Source organism: Geotrypetes seraphini, chromosome 3, assembly GCF_902459505.1.
Source record: "Geotrypetes seraphini chromosome 3, aGeoSer1.1, whole genome shotgun sequence".
Taxonomy (NCBI): domain Eukaryota; kingdom Metazoa; phylum Chordata; class Amphibia; order Gymnophiona; family Dermophiidae; genus Geotrypetes; species Geotrypetes seraphini.
The window spans coordinates 47,064,361-47,082,794 of record NC_047086.1 but is presented as its reverse complement, the minus strand read 5'-3'; the positions used below and the strand labels follow the sequence as shown (position 1 = coordinate 47,082,794).

Below are 18,434 nucleotides of genomic sequence, written 5' to 3'. Positions count from 1 at the left end.
AATTAAAACACTTAGGTGCCTTCCGAATTGTGCTGTCTTGAGAATCCAGGCCTAAGGGCTTAATGCCCTTTAGTAAGAGAGCACCATATTCTTTGAAGTTCATATTTATCCTTAAATGTTTTTTAAGTAACAGCATATGTAAAAATCTGTATCAAATGCTTCTAATGTAATGTATTATGTTTCCTTGCTTCAGAGTACCTCTGAAAGTAGAACAGGCAAACAACGCCCGAGATGCCTTGGCTAAGGCTGTGTATGCTCGCCTTTTTGATCGTGTTGTAAATCGGGTAAATCTGTGCTTCCCTTTCAAGAGTTCTTCCTTCTTTATTGGAGTTCTAGATATTGCTGGCTTTGGTAAGTTGAACTTCTATTTGCATTTATGGAATTGGTTGTTAAATTGGAGAAGTTTGATATAACTAAAAATTTGGATGCCATATGCTCCAGCTGAAATTCAGAGGACTATGGTTGCTTGCTAGTCATAATACTTGGCTCTAAATTTCTGGTAAGGATATAGTGATATTGAATCTTCTAGTTAACGTAGCTAATTGAAATTTGACCTTTTAAATAGCATTTAGGGAAGAGCCACTTGTGTTATAACAGGCTGTACAGATAAAGGAGGCAAAACTTAATCGCCATAGGGAGCTTTGTACTAGAGAATGACACAGGGACAGGAATTCAATTTCCCCATTCCATCCCCAGAAGTTTTGTCACTTTCCCCATCCCTGCCCCATTCCTGTAAGATCTGCCTCATCCGCACAAGCCTCGAACACTTATGATTTTAAAGTGTTTGAGGCTTGTGCAGATGAGGACAGAGCTTTTAGGAATGGGGCAGAGAGAGGAAAAGAACTCATGGAAACGGGATGGGAAAATGAGTTCCTGTGGGGATGGGGAAAAATTTGTCCCCGTGTCCTTCTGTACTTTGTACCCTTGGGGGCCTGCAAGCAGAGTTTCTAAAGAAAACTCCCACTAAAGTCCCTTTGAAAATTTCAGACCTGGCACTCATGTACCATTTGTAGAAAGTATTCATAGACCTGCACTCTGAAATATCTGCAAAGTAGGTCTTCCACCCCAATGCCACACATTTTCAGCACGAGTGAAAGGTACTGTATGTGTTATCATCCAGCATGTGAACTTTTTAGCTGCAGTCAAATGGGGCAGGTTTACTCTCATAAAAATTTCTTAATATCCAGCTGTTCTTAACTTGCATGCAGTAAAGTTACAACAAACCTAAAGGGAAGATAATGAAGAATGCAGTAACCACTGGATACTATATAGGCCACCAAAAGTTGGTTATACAATTTTGGCCACTGATACCATATCCACACATAAATAAATTAATCAAGCGATAACAATTATTGGCATTGATTGGCATTAATTAGGATTTATAAGCGGATCTACTCTGTGACCTATTCTATAACGTGTCTAAATTACATAACACACAACTCTAAAGGGGCATGGCCATGGGAGGGTCACAGGCAGATCAAGGGACGATAAGCATGATGTTATAAAATACTATCAATTATGTACCTAACTGCCATAAATCACAGGAGATTGGCAGTATGAAAAATGTGACCTGACGTAGATTTTGGTGTGAAACATGCACGTTGGCTACGGGTCAAAATTTCAACTCAAAGTTAAGTGCTATGATTTTTGGTCATTTTAAAGATAAGAGAAAAATAAAGAAATAAACCTCTTCAGAAAGATCTTTGGATATATATGGGCTGATGAGAAAGCCAAGTGGTGATTGGAGACTTCAGAGAATTTCAGAGTTTTAAAAACCAGCGCTTCATTTTATGGATCATCTGAGTGCTCATTTTAATATTGATGAGCTCATTGTAATCTATTTACATATGATTATCGGTGGCTGTTACAAACCACGGAAAAGACCACGATTAGCCATTTTGGGCATTAATTGCTGAACTACTTAAATGCTAAGTAGATTAAAACTGGATTAGCATCAGTCGTTAAAAGCTTGGTGAGTTTTGAGCATATGGGCCTCAGTGGTCTATCCTTAGTGGAGTGAGAGCACAGCCCACATCTTCTCCTTGGCATCCTGATATGAGTGTGTTAGTCACGGAACTTTGGTGACTATTGGGATGCTCCTGAGGGCTCTTTCAAGGTAACCAAAACAATGTCTAGGCTGTATCATATGGCACAAAACTGTCAAGAGATGTTCACTCAGCCTAAGGTGGATCAGATTCCTTGGTAGCTGAGGTAACCAAACGTATGCCCCTGCCAAGTGAGGGGGATGTAGTATTAAAGGATACACTGGATCGCACAGTGGATGTGGTCCTAAAATGGCAGTTCAAAGCTTTGGTTTTAGGAATTAAGGCAGCTACAGCAACCTCGTTTATGGTACGCGCTTGTATAGGGTCATATTAAGATGTATAGGATCACTCTGACAGAGAGTGAGCCTTTGCCCCAGCTTATGCTAGCAGAGGTGGATTATGTGGCCAATGCTCTCTACCACATAATCAGAGTCTTGGGCAAAGTCTTGGCTTATTCCATTTCATCCCGCAGAATGCTCTGGATCAGGCAATGGGCAGAAGATTCTGCCTCCAAGGCTACCTTCAGCAGACTCCCATTCAAAGGACAGATGCCATTTGGAAAGGGTCTGGATGATCTAATGGTCGGCATGGCAGATTGCTGGCCCAAATCTCTGCCTGACAGCAGACCACAAGTCTCTAAAGCAAGAGTGTCAAATTTCGGTCCTCGAGGGCCGCAATTCAGTCAGGTTTTCAGGATTTCCCCAATGAATATGCATGAGATCTATTTGCATTCACTGCTTTCATTGTATGCTAATAGATCTCATGCATATTCATTGGGGAAATCCTGAAAACCGACTGGATTGCGGCCCTCGAGGACAGACATTTGATATCCCTGCTCTGGTTCTGGGTCATTCTAATGTTAGTAATTCCAGGCGCTTTCAACAGTACTCAGGAGGAGACTTGGGGCTAGATTCACTAACCTGACTCTCCGTGCTCAATCCGTGCAGGCCCAACCAATTCATGAAACAAAAAAATTAAAATGAGGGCGATTGGAGGAAAACCCCCTTCCGACCGCACAGATCGCTAGTGTGCGATCCTGACTTATGCGCAGACCATCTGCTTTCCCTGTAGACGGTCTGTGCATGTGTTTGGTGTCCGTTTTTGCTGGGGTAGTTTTTTTTGTTTTTTTTTACTGGCCCCGACTCTCCTGCTCTCCCAGGGAAGGGCGTTCCCCGGCGGCTGACACAAGTTCACCACCCCGGTGAGTCCCTGCCGTGAAGAGCCACAGCTAACACGTTTTCAACAGGATGTTGCCAGGAGGGCTCGTGGTGTCAGGAAGTGGACAGTTACCTTACTTTATAGCAGAGGACTTTTAAAAGTAGGCAATTATTGACTCTCCTGATCTCTGCTGCCCTTCCCCGCAGTGCAGCCCCACTTTAAAATCATGGGCTCGCACTGCAGGGAAGGGCGGCAGAGAGCAGGAGAGTTGGGATGGCAAGAGCAGGGCTCGGCTGGAAGAGGTAGAGAGCAGAGCGGCAGAGATGGGCTGCAGGGCTGGGATTTCAGGCCGAGGATAGTCGGAAAGGGCATTTGCTGCTGGTCCCCAGCAGTCGCTTCTTGTGTTGATCTTCCAGCTCAGTCGGTTTCCAAGATTTCTTTAATGAATCGCATCCCTGCCAACTTTGCATGCACGGATCGGAATCGGATCGGCACAGAGATAAGTGAATTGGGCCGGAGTAAAATCAGGTTGCAAAGGGTCATAAACTGATCGTACATGACCGGTTTGCTTAGTGAATCTAGCCCTCAGTTCAGGGATCCCATCAGGGATCATGACAGAGATTTAATAATAATAATAATAATAATAATAATAATTTATTTGGTTAGATCAGGAAATGCCTTTTGTAGACAATGAGTAAGTTGGAGCCATCTGAATTGTTGTGACAAAGGAAGATTATATTTTGAAACAATTTCTGAGAAACTCATCCAGCTGCAGAAATTAACTACATGATGTAGCGACCATATTCCGCATTTTTGCCAAATAGACCAGGCAATAGTAGCATTTTGTATTTTTAGCAGTGGATTTCTCCAGAGGGGAGTTTGAAGAGACGTGCCCCAACCAGCGTCCATAAGACTGTCCACATAGATGAGTGTAATTTTTGCTGAGGTCAGGATGAGGTCCTTTTTAAGAAAGGGTGGGATTTCTGAGGCAACTAGATTGTGCAGGAAATGTTTTCCATATATGTCTTGCTCCAGTGTTACCCAACATGGTATGTCATCCGTGGGAAGATCAACCGACTAGAGCGTATTTTGACGTAATAAGAAGGAGATGTGATAGTGGTAAAAGCAAGGAAAGTTTACCCCGCCAAGGGTTTTGTTGGCCTTAAGCTTACACAGACCAATGCGCAGTTGCTTCTTATTCCAAAGAAATCATGAAAGAATAGAATCTAGGGAAGTATAAAAAGATTTCAGTAATAGGAAAGGAAATATGTTAAGGATATAATTGATTTTAGGAGAGATCATTTTTATGGATTCCAGGCATCCCCACCATGTTAGATGGAGAGGGGACCAGTGGTTGACCAGGACTTTGATAATCGAGGTGATGTATTCACAGTTATGAGTCACAGTTTCTTCCAGAGTGGGGCCAAAGAACACTCCGAGATACTTAATTTTATTACCAGTCCACTGAAAATCTAGTTCAGCCACCTCACTCTGCAGTTCTGGGCAGTTAAGGGCACTTATTTCAGTCTTGTTAGTATTTTGTTTATAACCAGAGCAACAGGAATATTGAGTTATGGTTGACAAAAGAGGGGGTATGGAGTCAGGAGTGACAAATAATAGAATATCATCGGCATAAGCCGAAAGTTTAGTTTCAATGCCGCCATTTTTAAAACCTGTAATGAGAGGGTTATGACGTATGGCCAAGAGTAAGGGTTTCAAAGCAAGATCAAACAGCAGTGGAGAGAGGGGGCATCCCTGTCTGGTGCCCCTGGAGGGGTGAAAACAATTGGATAAGATGCCATTAATGTTGAGACTAGTGGTGGGAGAGGTGTAAAGGACCTTGACCATTCGGATAAAGCTAGGTGGAAAGCCAAACCAGGACAAGACATGAAATAAAAAAAGGTCATTCCACCCGATCGAAAGCCTTTTCGGCATCAAGACCAATAACAGCTAACTTTTGATCAGAAGTTTGAAGGTGATTAATGATATTAGATAGTAATCTGGTGTTATTGTGGGATAACCTGCCATTAATAAATCCGGATTGCTCAGGTGCAAACAGCGTCTTAATGACAGATTGCAACCTAGAGGCAAAAAGTTTGGCGTATATCTTGGCATCAGTATTAACATAGTAACATACATAGTAACATAGTAGATGACGGCAGATAAAGACCCGAATGGTCCATCCAGTCTGCCCAACCTGATTCAATTTAAATTTTTTTTTTTTTTTTTTTTTTTCTTCTTAGCTATTTCTGGGCGAGAATCCAAAGCTTTACCCGGTACTGTGCTTGAGTTCCAACTGCCAAAATCTCTGTTAAGACTTACTCCAGCCCATCTACACCCTCCCAGCCATTGAAGCCCTCCCCAGCCCATCCTCCACCAAACGGCCATATACAGACACAGACCGTGCAAGTCTGCCCAGTAACTGGCCTAGTTCAATATTTAATATTATTTTCTGATTCTAAATCTTCTGTGTTCATCCCACGCTTCTTTGAACTCAGTCACAGTTTTACTCTCCACCACCTCTCTCGGGAGCGCATTCCAGGCATCCACCACCCTCTCCGTAAAGTAGAATTTCCTAACATTGCCCCTGAATCTACCACCCCTCAACCTCAAATTATGTCCTCTGGTTTTACCATTTTCCTTTCTCTGGAAAAGATTTTGTTCTACGTTAATACCCTTTAAGTATTTGAACGTCTGAATCATATCTCCCCTGTCTCTCCTTTCCTCTAGGGTATACATATTCAGGTCTTCCAGTCTCTCCTCATACGTCTTCTGGCGCAAGCCTCCTATCATTTTCGTCGCCCTCCTCTGGACCGCCTCAAGTCTTCTTATGTCTTTCGCCAGATACGGTCTCCAAAACTGAACACAATACTCCAAGTGGGGCCTCACCAATGACCTGTACAGGGGCATCAACACCTTCTTCCTTCTACTGACTACGCCTCTCTTTATACAGCCCAGAATCCTTCTGGCAGCAGCCACTGCCTTATCACACTGTTTTTTCGCCTTTAGATCTTCGGACACTATCACCCCAAGGTCCCTCTCTCCGTCCGTGCATATCAGCTTCTCTCCTCCCAGCATATACGGTTCCTTCCTATTATTAATCCCCAAATGCATTACTCTGCATTTCTTTGCATTGAATTTTAGTTGCCAGGCATTAGACCATTTCTCTAACTTTTGCAGATCCTTTTTCATATTTTCCACTCCCTCTTCGGTGTCTACTCTGTTACAAATCTTGGTATCATCTGCAAAAAGGCACACTTTTCCTTCTAGCCCTTCAGCAATGTCACTTACATACATATTGAACAGGATTGGCCCCAGCACCGAACCCTGAGGGACTCCACTAGTCACCTTTCCTTCCTTCGAGCGACTTCCATTAACCACCACCCTCTGGCGTCTGTCCGATAGCCAGTTTCTGACCCAGTTCACCACTTTGGGTCCTAACTTCAGCCCTTCAAGTTTGTTCAACAGCCTCCTATGAGGAACTGTATCAAAGGCTTTGCTGAAATCCAAGTAAATTACATCTAGCATATGTCCTTGATCCAGCTCTCTGGTCACCCAATCAAAAAATTCAATCAGGTTCGTTTGGCACGATTTACCTTTTGTAAAGCCATGTTGCCTCGGATCCTGTAACCCATTAGATTCAAGGAAATACACTATCCTTTCTTTCAGCAACACTTCCATTATTTTTCCAACAACTGAAGTGAGGCTCACCGGCCTGTAGTTTCCTGCTTCATCCCTGTGACCACTTTTATGAATAGGGACCACATCCGCTCTCCTCCAATCCCCAGGAATCACTCCCGTCTCCAGAGATTTGTTGAACAAGTCTTTAATAGGACTCGCCAGAACCTCTCTGAGTTCCCTTAGTATCCTGGGATGGATCCCGTCTGGTCCCATCGCTTTGTCCACCTTCAGTTTTTCAAGTTGCTCATAAACACCCTCCTCCGTGAACGGCGCAGAATCTACTCCATTTTCTCGTGTAACTTTGCCGGACAATCTCGGTCCTTCTCCAGGATTTTCTTCTGTGAACACAGAACAGAAGTATTTGTTTAGCACATTTGCTTTCTCCTCATCACTCTCCACATATTTGTTCCCAGCATCTTTTAGCCTAGCAATTCCATTTTTTATCTTCCTCCTTTCACTAATATATCTGAAAAAATTTTTATCTCCCTTTTTTACATTTTTAGCCATTTGTTCTTCCGCCTGTGCCTTCGCTAAACGTATCTCTCTCTTGGCTTCTTTCAGTTTCACCCTGTAGTCCTTTCTGCTCTCCTCTTCTTGGGTTTTTTTATATTTCATGAACGCCAACTCTTTCGCCTTTATTTTCTCAGCCACTAGGTTAATTAAAGAAAGGGGTCTATAGTTTTGTATACGCTGAGGATCTTTCCCCGGTTTGGGTATAACAATGATCGTGGCTTCCATGTAAGTTGTCGAGGTCTTCCACATGGTTAAGGAATTGCATGAAATGAGGTAGAATCTCTTTATGAAAGGATTTGTAAAATTCTATTGTAAGGCCAGGGGCCAGGGGCTTTTTTCTTAGCCATTCCATTTAGAGCGTCTAATAATTCTTCTAATGTAATGGGGCTGTCTAGAGCAGAAGATAAGGTAGGGTGAGTAAGGTCGTCTGTAAAAGATAAATCTAGATTATTGGATGTTAGCTCTGTAGTGTATAGTTCACAATAGAAAGCTTGAAATTTCTTTGCGATGGAATCCGAGGTTGAAATAAGCTCATCTGAGCTATTACGAACGCAGGATATGTGATTACGTTCTTCCCTTTTCTTTAAATAAGAAGCTAGTAAGTGGCCGCTTTTATTATTGTCCGAGTAATATGATGCAGATTGTAGCAGTAATGCATTTGCAGATTTAGAGTTTAAGATAGTGTTCAGTTCAAGCGGGTTTTATGTAAATTCTGTAAGGTCTGCAAGTCAAGAGGATTTTGTTGATGGGATGTTTCGAGCAATTAAATAGAGTTTTCCATGGTAAGAATTTCTTGTTTTTGTTTTTTATGAAGTCTAGCAGTAAAAGAGACTATAACCCCTCGAATGTATGCTTTGATGGTATCCCAGAGACAAATCCAATTAATATGTTCTGGTCTATTGAGCTTGAAAAACTTGTGTATTTCTTTGGTAATTAATTCTTTAAAGCCCTCTTGTAATAATGAGGAATTAAAGCACCAATGTTTAACAGGTATGGAAGGAGGACCACTTTTGAGTTTTAGAGTAATGTCAGCATAATCAGTTATGAAAATAGGTTTGATCGCTGAGTTAGTGACATTAGCAACTAAAGAGCCACTGATAAGAAAATAGTCAATCCAAGAGTATGAGAGGTGAGGATGTGAAAAGAAAATGTAGTCCCTATCTTTGGGGTGTAAAGTTCCCCAGATGTCAGTCAATTGTAATTCGGAGATCATATTATGAAAGGAGAACCAGGCTTTAGGTTTTCTGTAACGTATTTGTGATTTCCTATCTAAGGTAGGGTCGGATATGAGATTAAAGTCTCCACCTATGATATAAGCGGTGTCAATCTCGTTAAGCAAAGTAGAAGTTAACTCCGAAAAGAATGATGGTGAGTCAGCATTAGGGGCATATATATTTAAAATTGTGATTACTTGTTGGTGATAACGGATAACAGTTTTGACCCATCTACCATTCAGGTCAGATGAAGAAGATAGAATAGATAAGTGAGAGCTCTTTTGAATAATAGTGGCCACCTCCCTTCTTCTCCACAGCAGGGGAGAAGAATGTTGGATGAGCCCATGGTTTATGCAGTTTCTTAGAATCAGCAGGACCAAAATGGGTCTCCTGCAGGAGAATAATGTCAGGGAAGTCAGCTTCTACATAGGTCTTAATCTTGTTTGCTTTGATGTGGTTATTGAGATCTTTGGTATTTAAATATGTTATTGATAGTGTCATTTGAGACTACAGGTGACTTCAGATGTGGAAAGGATTACAGATAGCTTAAGGAGGAAAGTCTTGTCAATACCAATGCATATAGTGTACAACATAACATAAACAGGAAAATATCTCTTTGTGACAGTAACAGGATGTCTACCAGAAGCAGACATCATATCAAAAACAGCAATAAATAGAGGGAAAAGAAACAGCTGGGAGACCGATAAGGCAAACAGAGACCCGTACTCAGAATAACGCATATATGGTATGAGTACAACTAAGTAGAAGTGTCAGAGATAGAATATTAAATTTACATAGTATACTACACAGTATATACTTCAGCAATTCAGTTAGGCATTTGAGTTAATGTAAAAAAAAAAAAAAAAAAAAGAAAAATACAATACAAGAGTCAAATAAATGATTGAACAAGCCAAAAGGGCTAACATTTCAAAGAGTGTATGTGTATGAGGTACTTAGCAGTAATAAATGAATAGTTACCATTATGTACAGCCACAAGGGTGTTATGAGAACGTTTCCTGCGCAATTCAAGAGAACTGTAGGAAAGGCATAGGTAAAGAATGTACAGACCATCAAAGAATGTCAGGGGTTTACTGACAGTAATATAACCATTATCTAGAGCAACATATGGCTAGAGATAGGAGAGACAAACTAGCAGTGCAACCTGCCTATAGTCACTGGGTTATAAACTAGAACAGTAGAGATGTTCAAGTAAAAGGTAAGATAGATTACATAATGCAGCCAGAGTACGTAAGCAACAGATAAAAGATGATGACTACAAATGAGTGTGGAATGGGAGCACAAATATAACATAAGCAATATGACTAATCAATGTGCAAAAAAAAAAAAAAAGGCTAATCAGGGATGGTAATCAAAAGAAAGGACGATAATAAGGAGTGTTGCATATTAAACAAGTAGAGAAATAATCTTTGAAAGGTTAGTATTAGATGCAGAGACTTAAATTAGTGTAGAGAAGTAGTGAGAGACGATCATCCCTGTTCAGTCGTGTTGTGAGGCAAGATCAAAAGAAAAGTTAGATGAGCACAAGCGAGTAATCTAGAATAAGAGACATAGACAGCAGCCCAAGACAAAACAGAAGGTAGGAGTCATTTCCATAATAATAACACACACTCATGGAAACTATACAGGTAGATCTAAAAGAGACTGTTAGGTTTAGGGCAGACAAAAATAAGCAAGGTGTGAGACATGCATAAGGAGAAACAAGAACAAAATCAAGTACATCTATATCTAATGCCTAACAGTAGAAGGAGGTATAGAATGCAGTAAGGGATCCAAAGTTTTACAGGTAGGCAAGTCGCATAAAGCCCCCCCCCAAAAAAAAAAAAAAAAAAAAAATTAAAAAAAATCTTACAGAGTCTGGAATATCAGAAACAGCAGGATTGAACAACAATGTTTTTGCGCCAATAATCGCTGGTGCAGGGGAAAACAATGCTTCAGCCTAGCCCACAGGCCCAGGGGCGTAGCCGGCCGACTAGAATGGTACCCCCGCTGCTGTAAAATAAACAAGTAACATACTTAAGTTAGGGAATAATGTCCAGGAAGATGGATATTTATGTGGGAAACATCAGCGGGTCGCAGGCATAAAGAGCATCAAAGATCCAAGAGATCTTCATCTTCATCTTCAACTCATGAACAAGCTTTCTCCATTACTTCTCATGGGAGTGATATAAATTCCTCCAAATGAAAAAATTTTTGATTCAATCTGTTAACTCATCCAAATGGTTTGATGATCTGCATCACAATGCTGAGTTAGATTCCTGGTCGTCAATTTGGACACACCTCTTCAAATCTGTTTAAATCTGCCTCCTTACTCCAATCAATATACTTCATGTTACACAGAGCCACATGGATCCCAGTTTTATCCAATAGAATTGATTCCTTCTCACCTTCTTCTTGTTGGTCATGTTCGATCAGCTCCGGCACCTTGGCTCATATGCTCCTTTATTGCCCTTTACTTCAGAATTATTGGTCTAGGGTCTGGCATACATTGTCAGCAATCCCCCTACCCACTGCCATTGATTTTTTTCTCTCATACTTCTTGGTGACTATAGTATCTTACCTGAATGGTTCTCCTGAGACTTAGCTCTTTTGTATATTAACTGCATCAGTACTCCAAAATGTCCTTCACAACTGGAAAGACTTGAGTAATGTTGATTATAACTATTGTCACATTTGGTCACCTTTATTGACTTACTGCTCACTATCTTGGATAAATGACCGTTGGTATTTCCTCATGATGGTGATTTTCAACATCTCTCCTAATGCTATTTCCTGTATTTCATAGATGTTGATAATTGTTAATTAAGTATGATGTCCATTACCTTGAGAGCTTCATTATATTTCTGCATATTGTACAATGTTATCTCTTTTGATTGTACCTCTTTTGTGACTTGTTTTATAATCTATGGTTAGTTTTTGTTATTATCTCTTTATTGCAAACAATAAAACTTATTGAACTAAAAAAATAAATAAATAATAATTTATTTGTATACTGCCCTACTGCAAAGTTCTAGGCGGTTCACATACATTGCTAACATTATACAATCAATGAATAAAAATACAAAACTCTAAATAGTACTAAAATTATACAGTAAAAGAATAAGATATGATTTGCTAAAATACAGTAGAAATCCACAAGAACATTTTGGCTACAAGATCAATATACAATTTGCCTGTCAATATTCTGGAACATCAGTTTACAAATTTATCAAATAGATCAGTTTTTAGTAATTTCCTAAAGGACATATAAGAGTAAGCCTGGGAGATAATAGTACTTAGCCATTGGTCCATTTTACCTGCCTGAAAACTGAGCAATTTATCAAAAAATCTCTTGTATCGACAATGTTTGATGGTTGGAATAACAAATAAATATTGGCCTCGAGTAATTCTGTTAGGTTTGTAATGTTAAAAGCATAGAGACAAGTAAGTAGGAGCCATACCAAACAACACTTTGAAACAGGTACAACCAAATTTAAATAATATTCTAGCCTCAAAAGGCAACCAATGCAACTGTCTATAAGATGGAGTAATGTGGTCATACTTTTTCAACCCGAAAATGAGACAGACCACAGTGTTCTGTATGAGGACCAAGGCTAGTCCAAGTCTCCAGTTCTTATCTCACTTTAATCTCCAAGTAAGCACTATGATGCTAGGGCCAAAGCCTTCCTCCTGAGGATAGATGGAAGGCTTTTGGTGTATATAAAGGTTTATGCGCAGATCTTGTCAGACTGCTGGGTGCTGGAAATCATTTAGGAGGGAACAAGCTTGAGTTCACCCATCCTTTAACAGACTGGTTTGTAGACTGTCCAGTGGAGTGCTCAGAAAAGTCATGAAGAGTTTTAGCAACAGTACAGAGATTTGTGTAAATTCAGGCCATAAAACCAGTGCTGCTAGTAAAATCGGGTTTGGGTAGATACACCATATACGTCATAGTGTCCAAGACAGGCTCAGAAGATAGATTTCACACATGTCAATGAGACCCTGAAGGTTCCACGCTTTCATATGGAGAAAGTGAGGTCAGTAAGCACATCAGTAGCTCCAAGAGAATTTTTAGCTTCCCCAGACTGGACACAAGCTTACCTGCACATTCCCATGTTTCAGGAGCACAGGAGGTTCCTGAGATTCCATGTGCCAGAGAGACATTATCAGTTTTTATTGCCCCCCTTTGGGTTGGCAACAGCACCCTGCACATTCACCAAAGTGGTGGTAGCAGCGCATCTCCGCTGGGCAGGATTGTAAGTACATCCATATCTGAACAATTGGTTGATCAGCGCTCCATCGTTCTCAGAAGGAGAACAGGAAATGACTGAAGTGGTCCAGGTCTTATAGAGCCTGGGCTGGATTATACATTTTTAAAAGTGCCAATGGTTTTGTCCCAATCTCTGGGCTACTTGAGAATTCTACTCAACATGGTGGAAGGCCATATCTGTCTTCCAGATTCACGCAGACAGAAGTTTTGCACTCAGATTTTGGACATGAGACTACCTCCAAGTGCTAGGCTCCATAGCAGTCACTATAGATGTGGCTCCATGGGCAAAGGTTTATATGAGTCCTCTCCAGAGTGCACTGCTGTCATGGTAGTCCCCACAGTTGGACTTCCTTCAAATGACACTCCCATGGTTTTTGGATTTTTGCAGCAGTATGAGTTGGTGGTTTCATCCAAAGTCGTTATTATGGGGCATGCCCCTAAGAATAGCTTTGTGAGTGATTGTCACAATGGATGCCAGCCTATTTGGCTGAGAGGCCACTGCAGTCCAGGGGAAGTGGTCGGCCTCCCCAAAAAAGTGGTCTAAGGAGGTGTCATGAAACTGCAACACTGTGCGTTCTGGTTCACTTGATTTTGATTATTGTTATTGAAATCCTTTTGCATTCTCTTTCCAGAATACTTTGAACATAACAGTTTTGAACAGTTTTGCATTAACTACTGCAATGAAAAGCTGCAACAGTTCTTTAATGAGAGGATTCTGAAAGAGGTTAGTGTATTTTTACATCTAAACATACTGTTAATGTAATCCAGTGATCAGGGCTAAACTGGAAGCGTTATCAGTTACATTCCATTTTGATTTTATGATCAAGAAGACTCAGGGGCATTTTTTTTGCTAAAGCTAGTGCGTAACAAATTTTCCCTAGCCATTTAGGGGTAAATTCTATGTTAGGTGCCCAATCAGAACCGGAAAAAAGTGCTATTCTATAAACTGCGCATAAAGTTAGGCTTGGGTTATTGTATAGTGCGTATGTCTGGGAACCATAACTAAATTTAGGTACAGAATTCCTAATTCTGTAATTCCCATGCCCTCTTTTTTGTCTTTCATGTAAAATTTAGGAATATAACCCTTAACTTGCTTGTTAAAATGCCAATTATCAGCGCTAATTAGCTTGTTCAATTAAATTGCACACACAGTTTGGGTATGCACTATATTGTGCTTGTAGTTTTTGTTGCTTTTTATAGAATTAGGGGATTGGTATGCACTAAACTTTATTAAAAGAACCTCTTAGGGCTCCTTTTGCTAAGGTGTGCTAACGTTTTTAGCGCACTCAGCAGATTAGCGCATGCTAACCCAGTGCTATGCAGCTAGAACTAACACCAGCTCAATGCTGGCATTAGCGTCTAGCACGTGCGGCACTGTAGCGCGTGCTATTCCGCGCGTTAAAGCCCTAACGCAGCTTAGTAAAAGGAACCCTTAGTGACATTTCATTTATGCTGTGTAGCAATGTCTTTGTCCCTGTATACTGTATGTTCAGCGCAGGGCTAGAAGCAATTCTTATAATATGTGTGTTTACAGTTTAGACCACAGGTGTCAAAGTCGGTCCTCGAGGGCCGCAATCCAGTCGGGTTTTCAGGATTTCCCCAATGAATATGCATGAGATCTATTAGCATACAATGAAAGCAGTGCTTGCAAATAGATCTCATGCATATTCATTGGGGAAATCCTGAAAACCCGACTGGATTGCGGCCCTCGAGGAGGGACTTTGACATCCCTGGTTTAGACGCTTATCTGTTTCCAGGCTCTGAAAAGAAAACGTAATTTTAAATGATTTTTTGATGAGTAAGTGTTTAAATAATGGGTTTAGCACATTTTAATTCAGGGCTTCCCTGCATAATAATAAACCCATTTCTAATGTTGCACAGAATTAGGGCTTTTTTTCTTTTTGCAGGTCCTGTGCTCATTTTTCCATTAGCATGTGAGACCTGCAGAAATATTAATGCAGGAGAAGTGCTCTCTGTGTTAAGTCTGTGTTATCTACTTAGAACATGCTAATGTGAATGAGCTAGCTGGACAGGGTAGATTTGATTTAAATCATGGTTTTCTTTAGACTCATTCTTGCTGGTACAATCTTAATATTCACAACCAGATGTCATCAAAATAGGCCAGTTCTTAATACATTGCTCAAAATAGTCCACCACAGAGTTCCATCTAACATTTTGTGGGTGCTTTAGCTTGGTTACACCCATTCTTTACAGAGCTACTGTAGAATGATTGTTAACGGAAGTATTTAGCAATTTCAGTGATATCGGTCTTTATTTCTGGGACACAAGTCTTTGGCTAGGAGGTGCAGCAAATGAGCACTGCAACCATATATTATTAGCTTGGTATTCTCGTCATGCTCTTCTAAATTTCTTCTAATCTTGGATACATGTGCAGCATTGTCTGTGACTAAACTGTGTACTAGACATTTGAATTTTTGTTCATATTTTATTATAGCTTTTGCTATGACTTCCTGTAAGTATTCTGCTGTATGTGCATTTCCATTGTTATCGATTGTTTTTGCAAGGAAGACATTCCCTTCTTATGTTGTTAATAGAATCACATACAATGGGATCATTGTAGACATCATTCCATCCATCAAGACGTACCAAAATATTTAAACATTGCATGAATACACAGCCTCATGCTACATAATTAATAACTAATCTTTATTTCATGATTAAATTTTAGATTATAATGTATTTTTAAATAGAAAACTAATTTTAGATAGATTTTTCCTCAAAATAGCATTTATTAAAAAGAATTACATTACATTACATTAGGGACTTCTATTCCGCCTATACCTTGCAGTTCAAGGCAGATTACAAAAGAGCTAACTGGACATTTCCAGTGAAGTTACAACAGTTTTGGGGTTTTGTTTTTTTGGTTACAAGGGAGGAGAGGTACCTGGATTAATTCCAGAAGAACTTGCAAATTGGATATTAAATTGACTGTACGTTACTGTGTGATATAACAAATAGATTACAAATAAGATTACGTTACATTTCAGGGATCTGAATACTTGGTTGGTGTTTTGGGGAGGAAGAGATTATTTAAGTGGAGGTTTTGGGGGAGAATTTATCTAGGAGGAGGGGGAAGGGTTGGGTTAAGATATCTGGATAAATTTTTTGAAAAGTAGGGTTTTGATTTCTTTTTGAAAAGTTTTGAAGTCGCCCGTTGCCGTCAACAGGTTGGAGATGGAGTGGTTAAGTTTTGCTGCTTGCGTCGCCAGAAGGTTATCAAACATCTTTTTGCGCTGAGTGCCCTTGAGTGGAGGGAAGGCAAAAGGGTTCGGAGTTCTTCTTTGTCTTGAGGTGAGAATCTGGTTTAGGCGGTTGTTTAGATGGGGGGGAGGGGGGCGGAGCCGTTTAATGCTTTGAATAATAGACAATAGAATTTGAATTGAATTCGTGCTTGCATAGGTAGCCAGTGAGAATCTAGGAAGGCAGTTGTAATATGGTCATATTTTCTCAGGGAGTAGATCAGTCTGAGGGCAGTGTTTTTATAGTCTGAAGTTGTTTTATCATGTTGGCAGGACAAGGTAGATAGAGGGAATTGCAATAGTCCAGCAGACCTAAGACTAGGGATTGGACAATTAGCCTGAATTGTGCTGGGTCGAAGAATTTTCTTATTTTACGTAGATTTCTCATAATTAAAAAAGCTTTCTGGGTTGTTTTATTGATTTGGGACTGCATTGTGCAGCATCTGTCTATCGTTACTCCTAGGAGTTTGAGTTCGGGCTGTATTGGGTATTTGGTGTTTTTAATTTTCAGTTCTGTAATGGTGGGAGTTTTGGCCTTTTCGAGCAGAAGGAATTTTGTTTTATCTGAGTTTAGTTTCAGTTTGTGGTCTACCACAATCTGATTTAAATTTTTAAAAAGTCTGATTTTTAAAAAAACTTTAAAAAAATCATTTATTTTTAATCCACCCTGTAGCTGGACGACGCTTCCTCATCCATTCCCTGCCCATGATACATCCGTAAATACCCCCCAGAATAGTGTGCGCTTAGTGCTTGCTGAAGGGCAAAGTACTGCAAAACTCCTTAATGTGTTTTGCAATAAGCCTTTTTTCCCCATGTTAAATGCACATTAATACTTAATGTGATTTTCTAAGAGGGCCCCAAAGGTGGTTCTTCTTGTGTATCCTCGACTACTGAACCTTCATGCTTCTCTACCCTCCACTCCTTTCTAGCCCTTCATAGTCCTCCCTGCCCTCTTCTATTCCCTCCCTCTATAAGTCGCCTAGAACCTGTATGGGTATGAGCGACACACAAATGGAAGATTAGATTAGACTTTTTTTCTTTCTATGATATATCCAACCTTCCCCCACCTTTCTTTCCCAGCTGGTATGACCTAGCAACACCAGTATCCTGAGAGAAAGCACTTCCTTAATTCAGTTGTCTCTATTTTTCTCTCTGTTTTCTGTATTTCTTACTATCTATATATTTTTATTTATTGGGTCAATGTAATATACTGCACCAAATTCAGTGCAGTGGTTTATTACCAGTTTAGCACGCTTTTTTGTATGCTACGGTTACTTCTGATGTAGCAAGGATAGTAGCACGCAGAAAAAAAAACCCGACAACCAAACAAAAAAACTCACAATACTAATCCAAAAGTGAACTGCTATTCTAATCTCAATAGAATGCAGTGATTAAAGACTTTTCTTCCAAGTTCTTAAAGGGTGCTTTCTCTGATGTGTTCTGATGGCCTCTGCCTGCCAATGAGTGCTGCTAGCACTGTAGTAAGTGTATCCTCCCTTTAATTGTCTGCAACACACTCTCACCATGCAAACCCAGTGGACAAGGGAGACAAATCTGGGAGTAACCCTTAATAGTACTAATTTATGATGTAAGTCCCCCACTTGTCTACATATAAGCCCAACATTAAAAAAAAATTGAAAATGGAAATGTATCTTTTTTCCTTTTTATTTAGGAGCAAGAACTGTATCAGAAAGAAGGTCTTGGTGTCAATGAAGTGCATTATGTGGATAATCAGGATTGTATAGGTAGAGTATATCATACCACAGCTCTAATTTTTTTCCACTGAATCCAGGCAGAACAGAATCCGAAATTAAATTATTCTCATAAAGGAATAACAAAAACTATAATATTCTGTGAATTCTTATGATAAACTTCTATAAAAAAAATAAATCTCCATAAATAGTAAAGCTAGCAAAATCTTCTCAACCAAGTATACATCTTCAGTATGAAGTGAGCGTAAGAGCCACAAGAAGTAGAAGAAATACAAAATGAGAACAAGAAAGGGACTGATTAGGTACTATAGTCTTGTCATAAGGACAGCTTTAGAAGCAATTTTTGGGCCCTTTTTACAAAGCCGTGGTAGCGATTCTGCCATGGTAAATACACTGAAGCCCATAGGAATTGAATGGGCTTCAGTGTATTTACTGCGACAGAATTACTAGTGCAGCTATGTAAATAGAGCCCTTTAAGAGTAGAAGTGTTTTCTAATTTCTTATTATGTCCTTCCCTCATTTATTGAATTACCTGTAAACCATGTCGAGCTCTATCTTTATGGAGATGATGCGTTATACAAACT

General features: G+C 40.0%; 1 protein-coding gene across 10 annotated transcripts in view; it reads left to right on the top strand.

Annotated features, from left to right (window-relative positions):
- The window catches only part of MYO6 (myosin VI), a 426,976-nt gene that overhangs the window by 220,937 nt on the left and 187,605 nt on the right, over positions 1-18,434 (top strand). For all 10 annotated transcript variants that reach the window (XM_033936483.1, XM_033936482.1, XM_033936481.1 and 7 more), the window contains 3 exons: positions 194-351; positions 13,511-13,602; positions 17,811-17,883. In XM_033936483.1, coding sequence (XP_033792374.1) covers positions 194-351; positions 13,511-13,602; positions 17,811-17,883 — 323 coding nt within the window. The remainder of the gene's footprint in view (positions 1-193; positions 352-13,510; positions 13,603-17,810; positions 17,884-18,434) is intronic.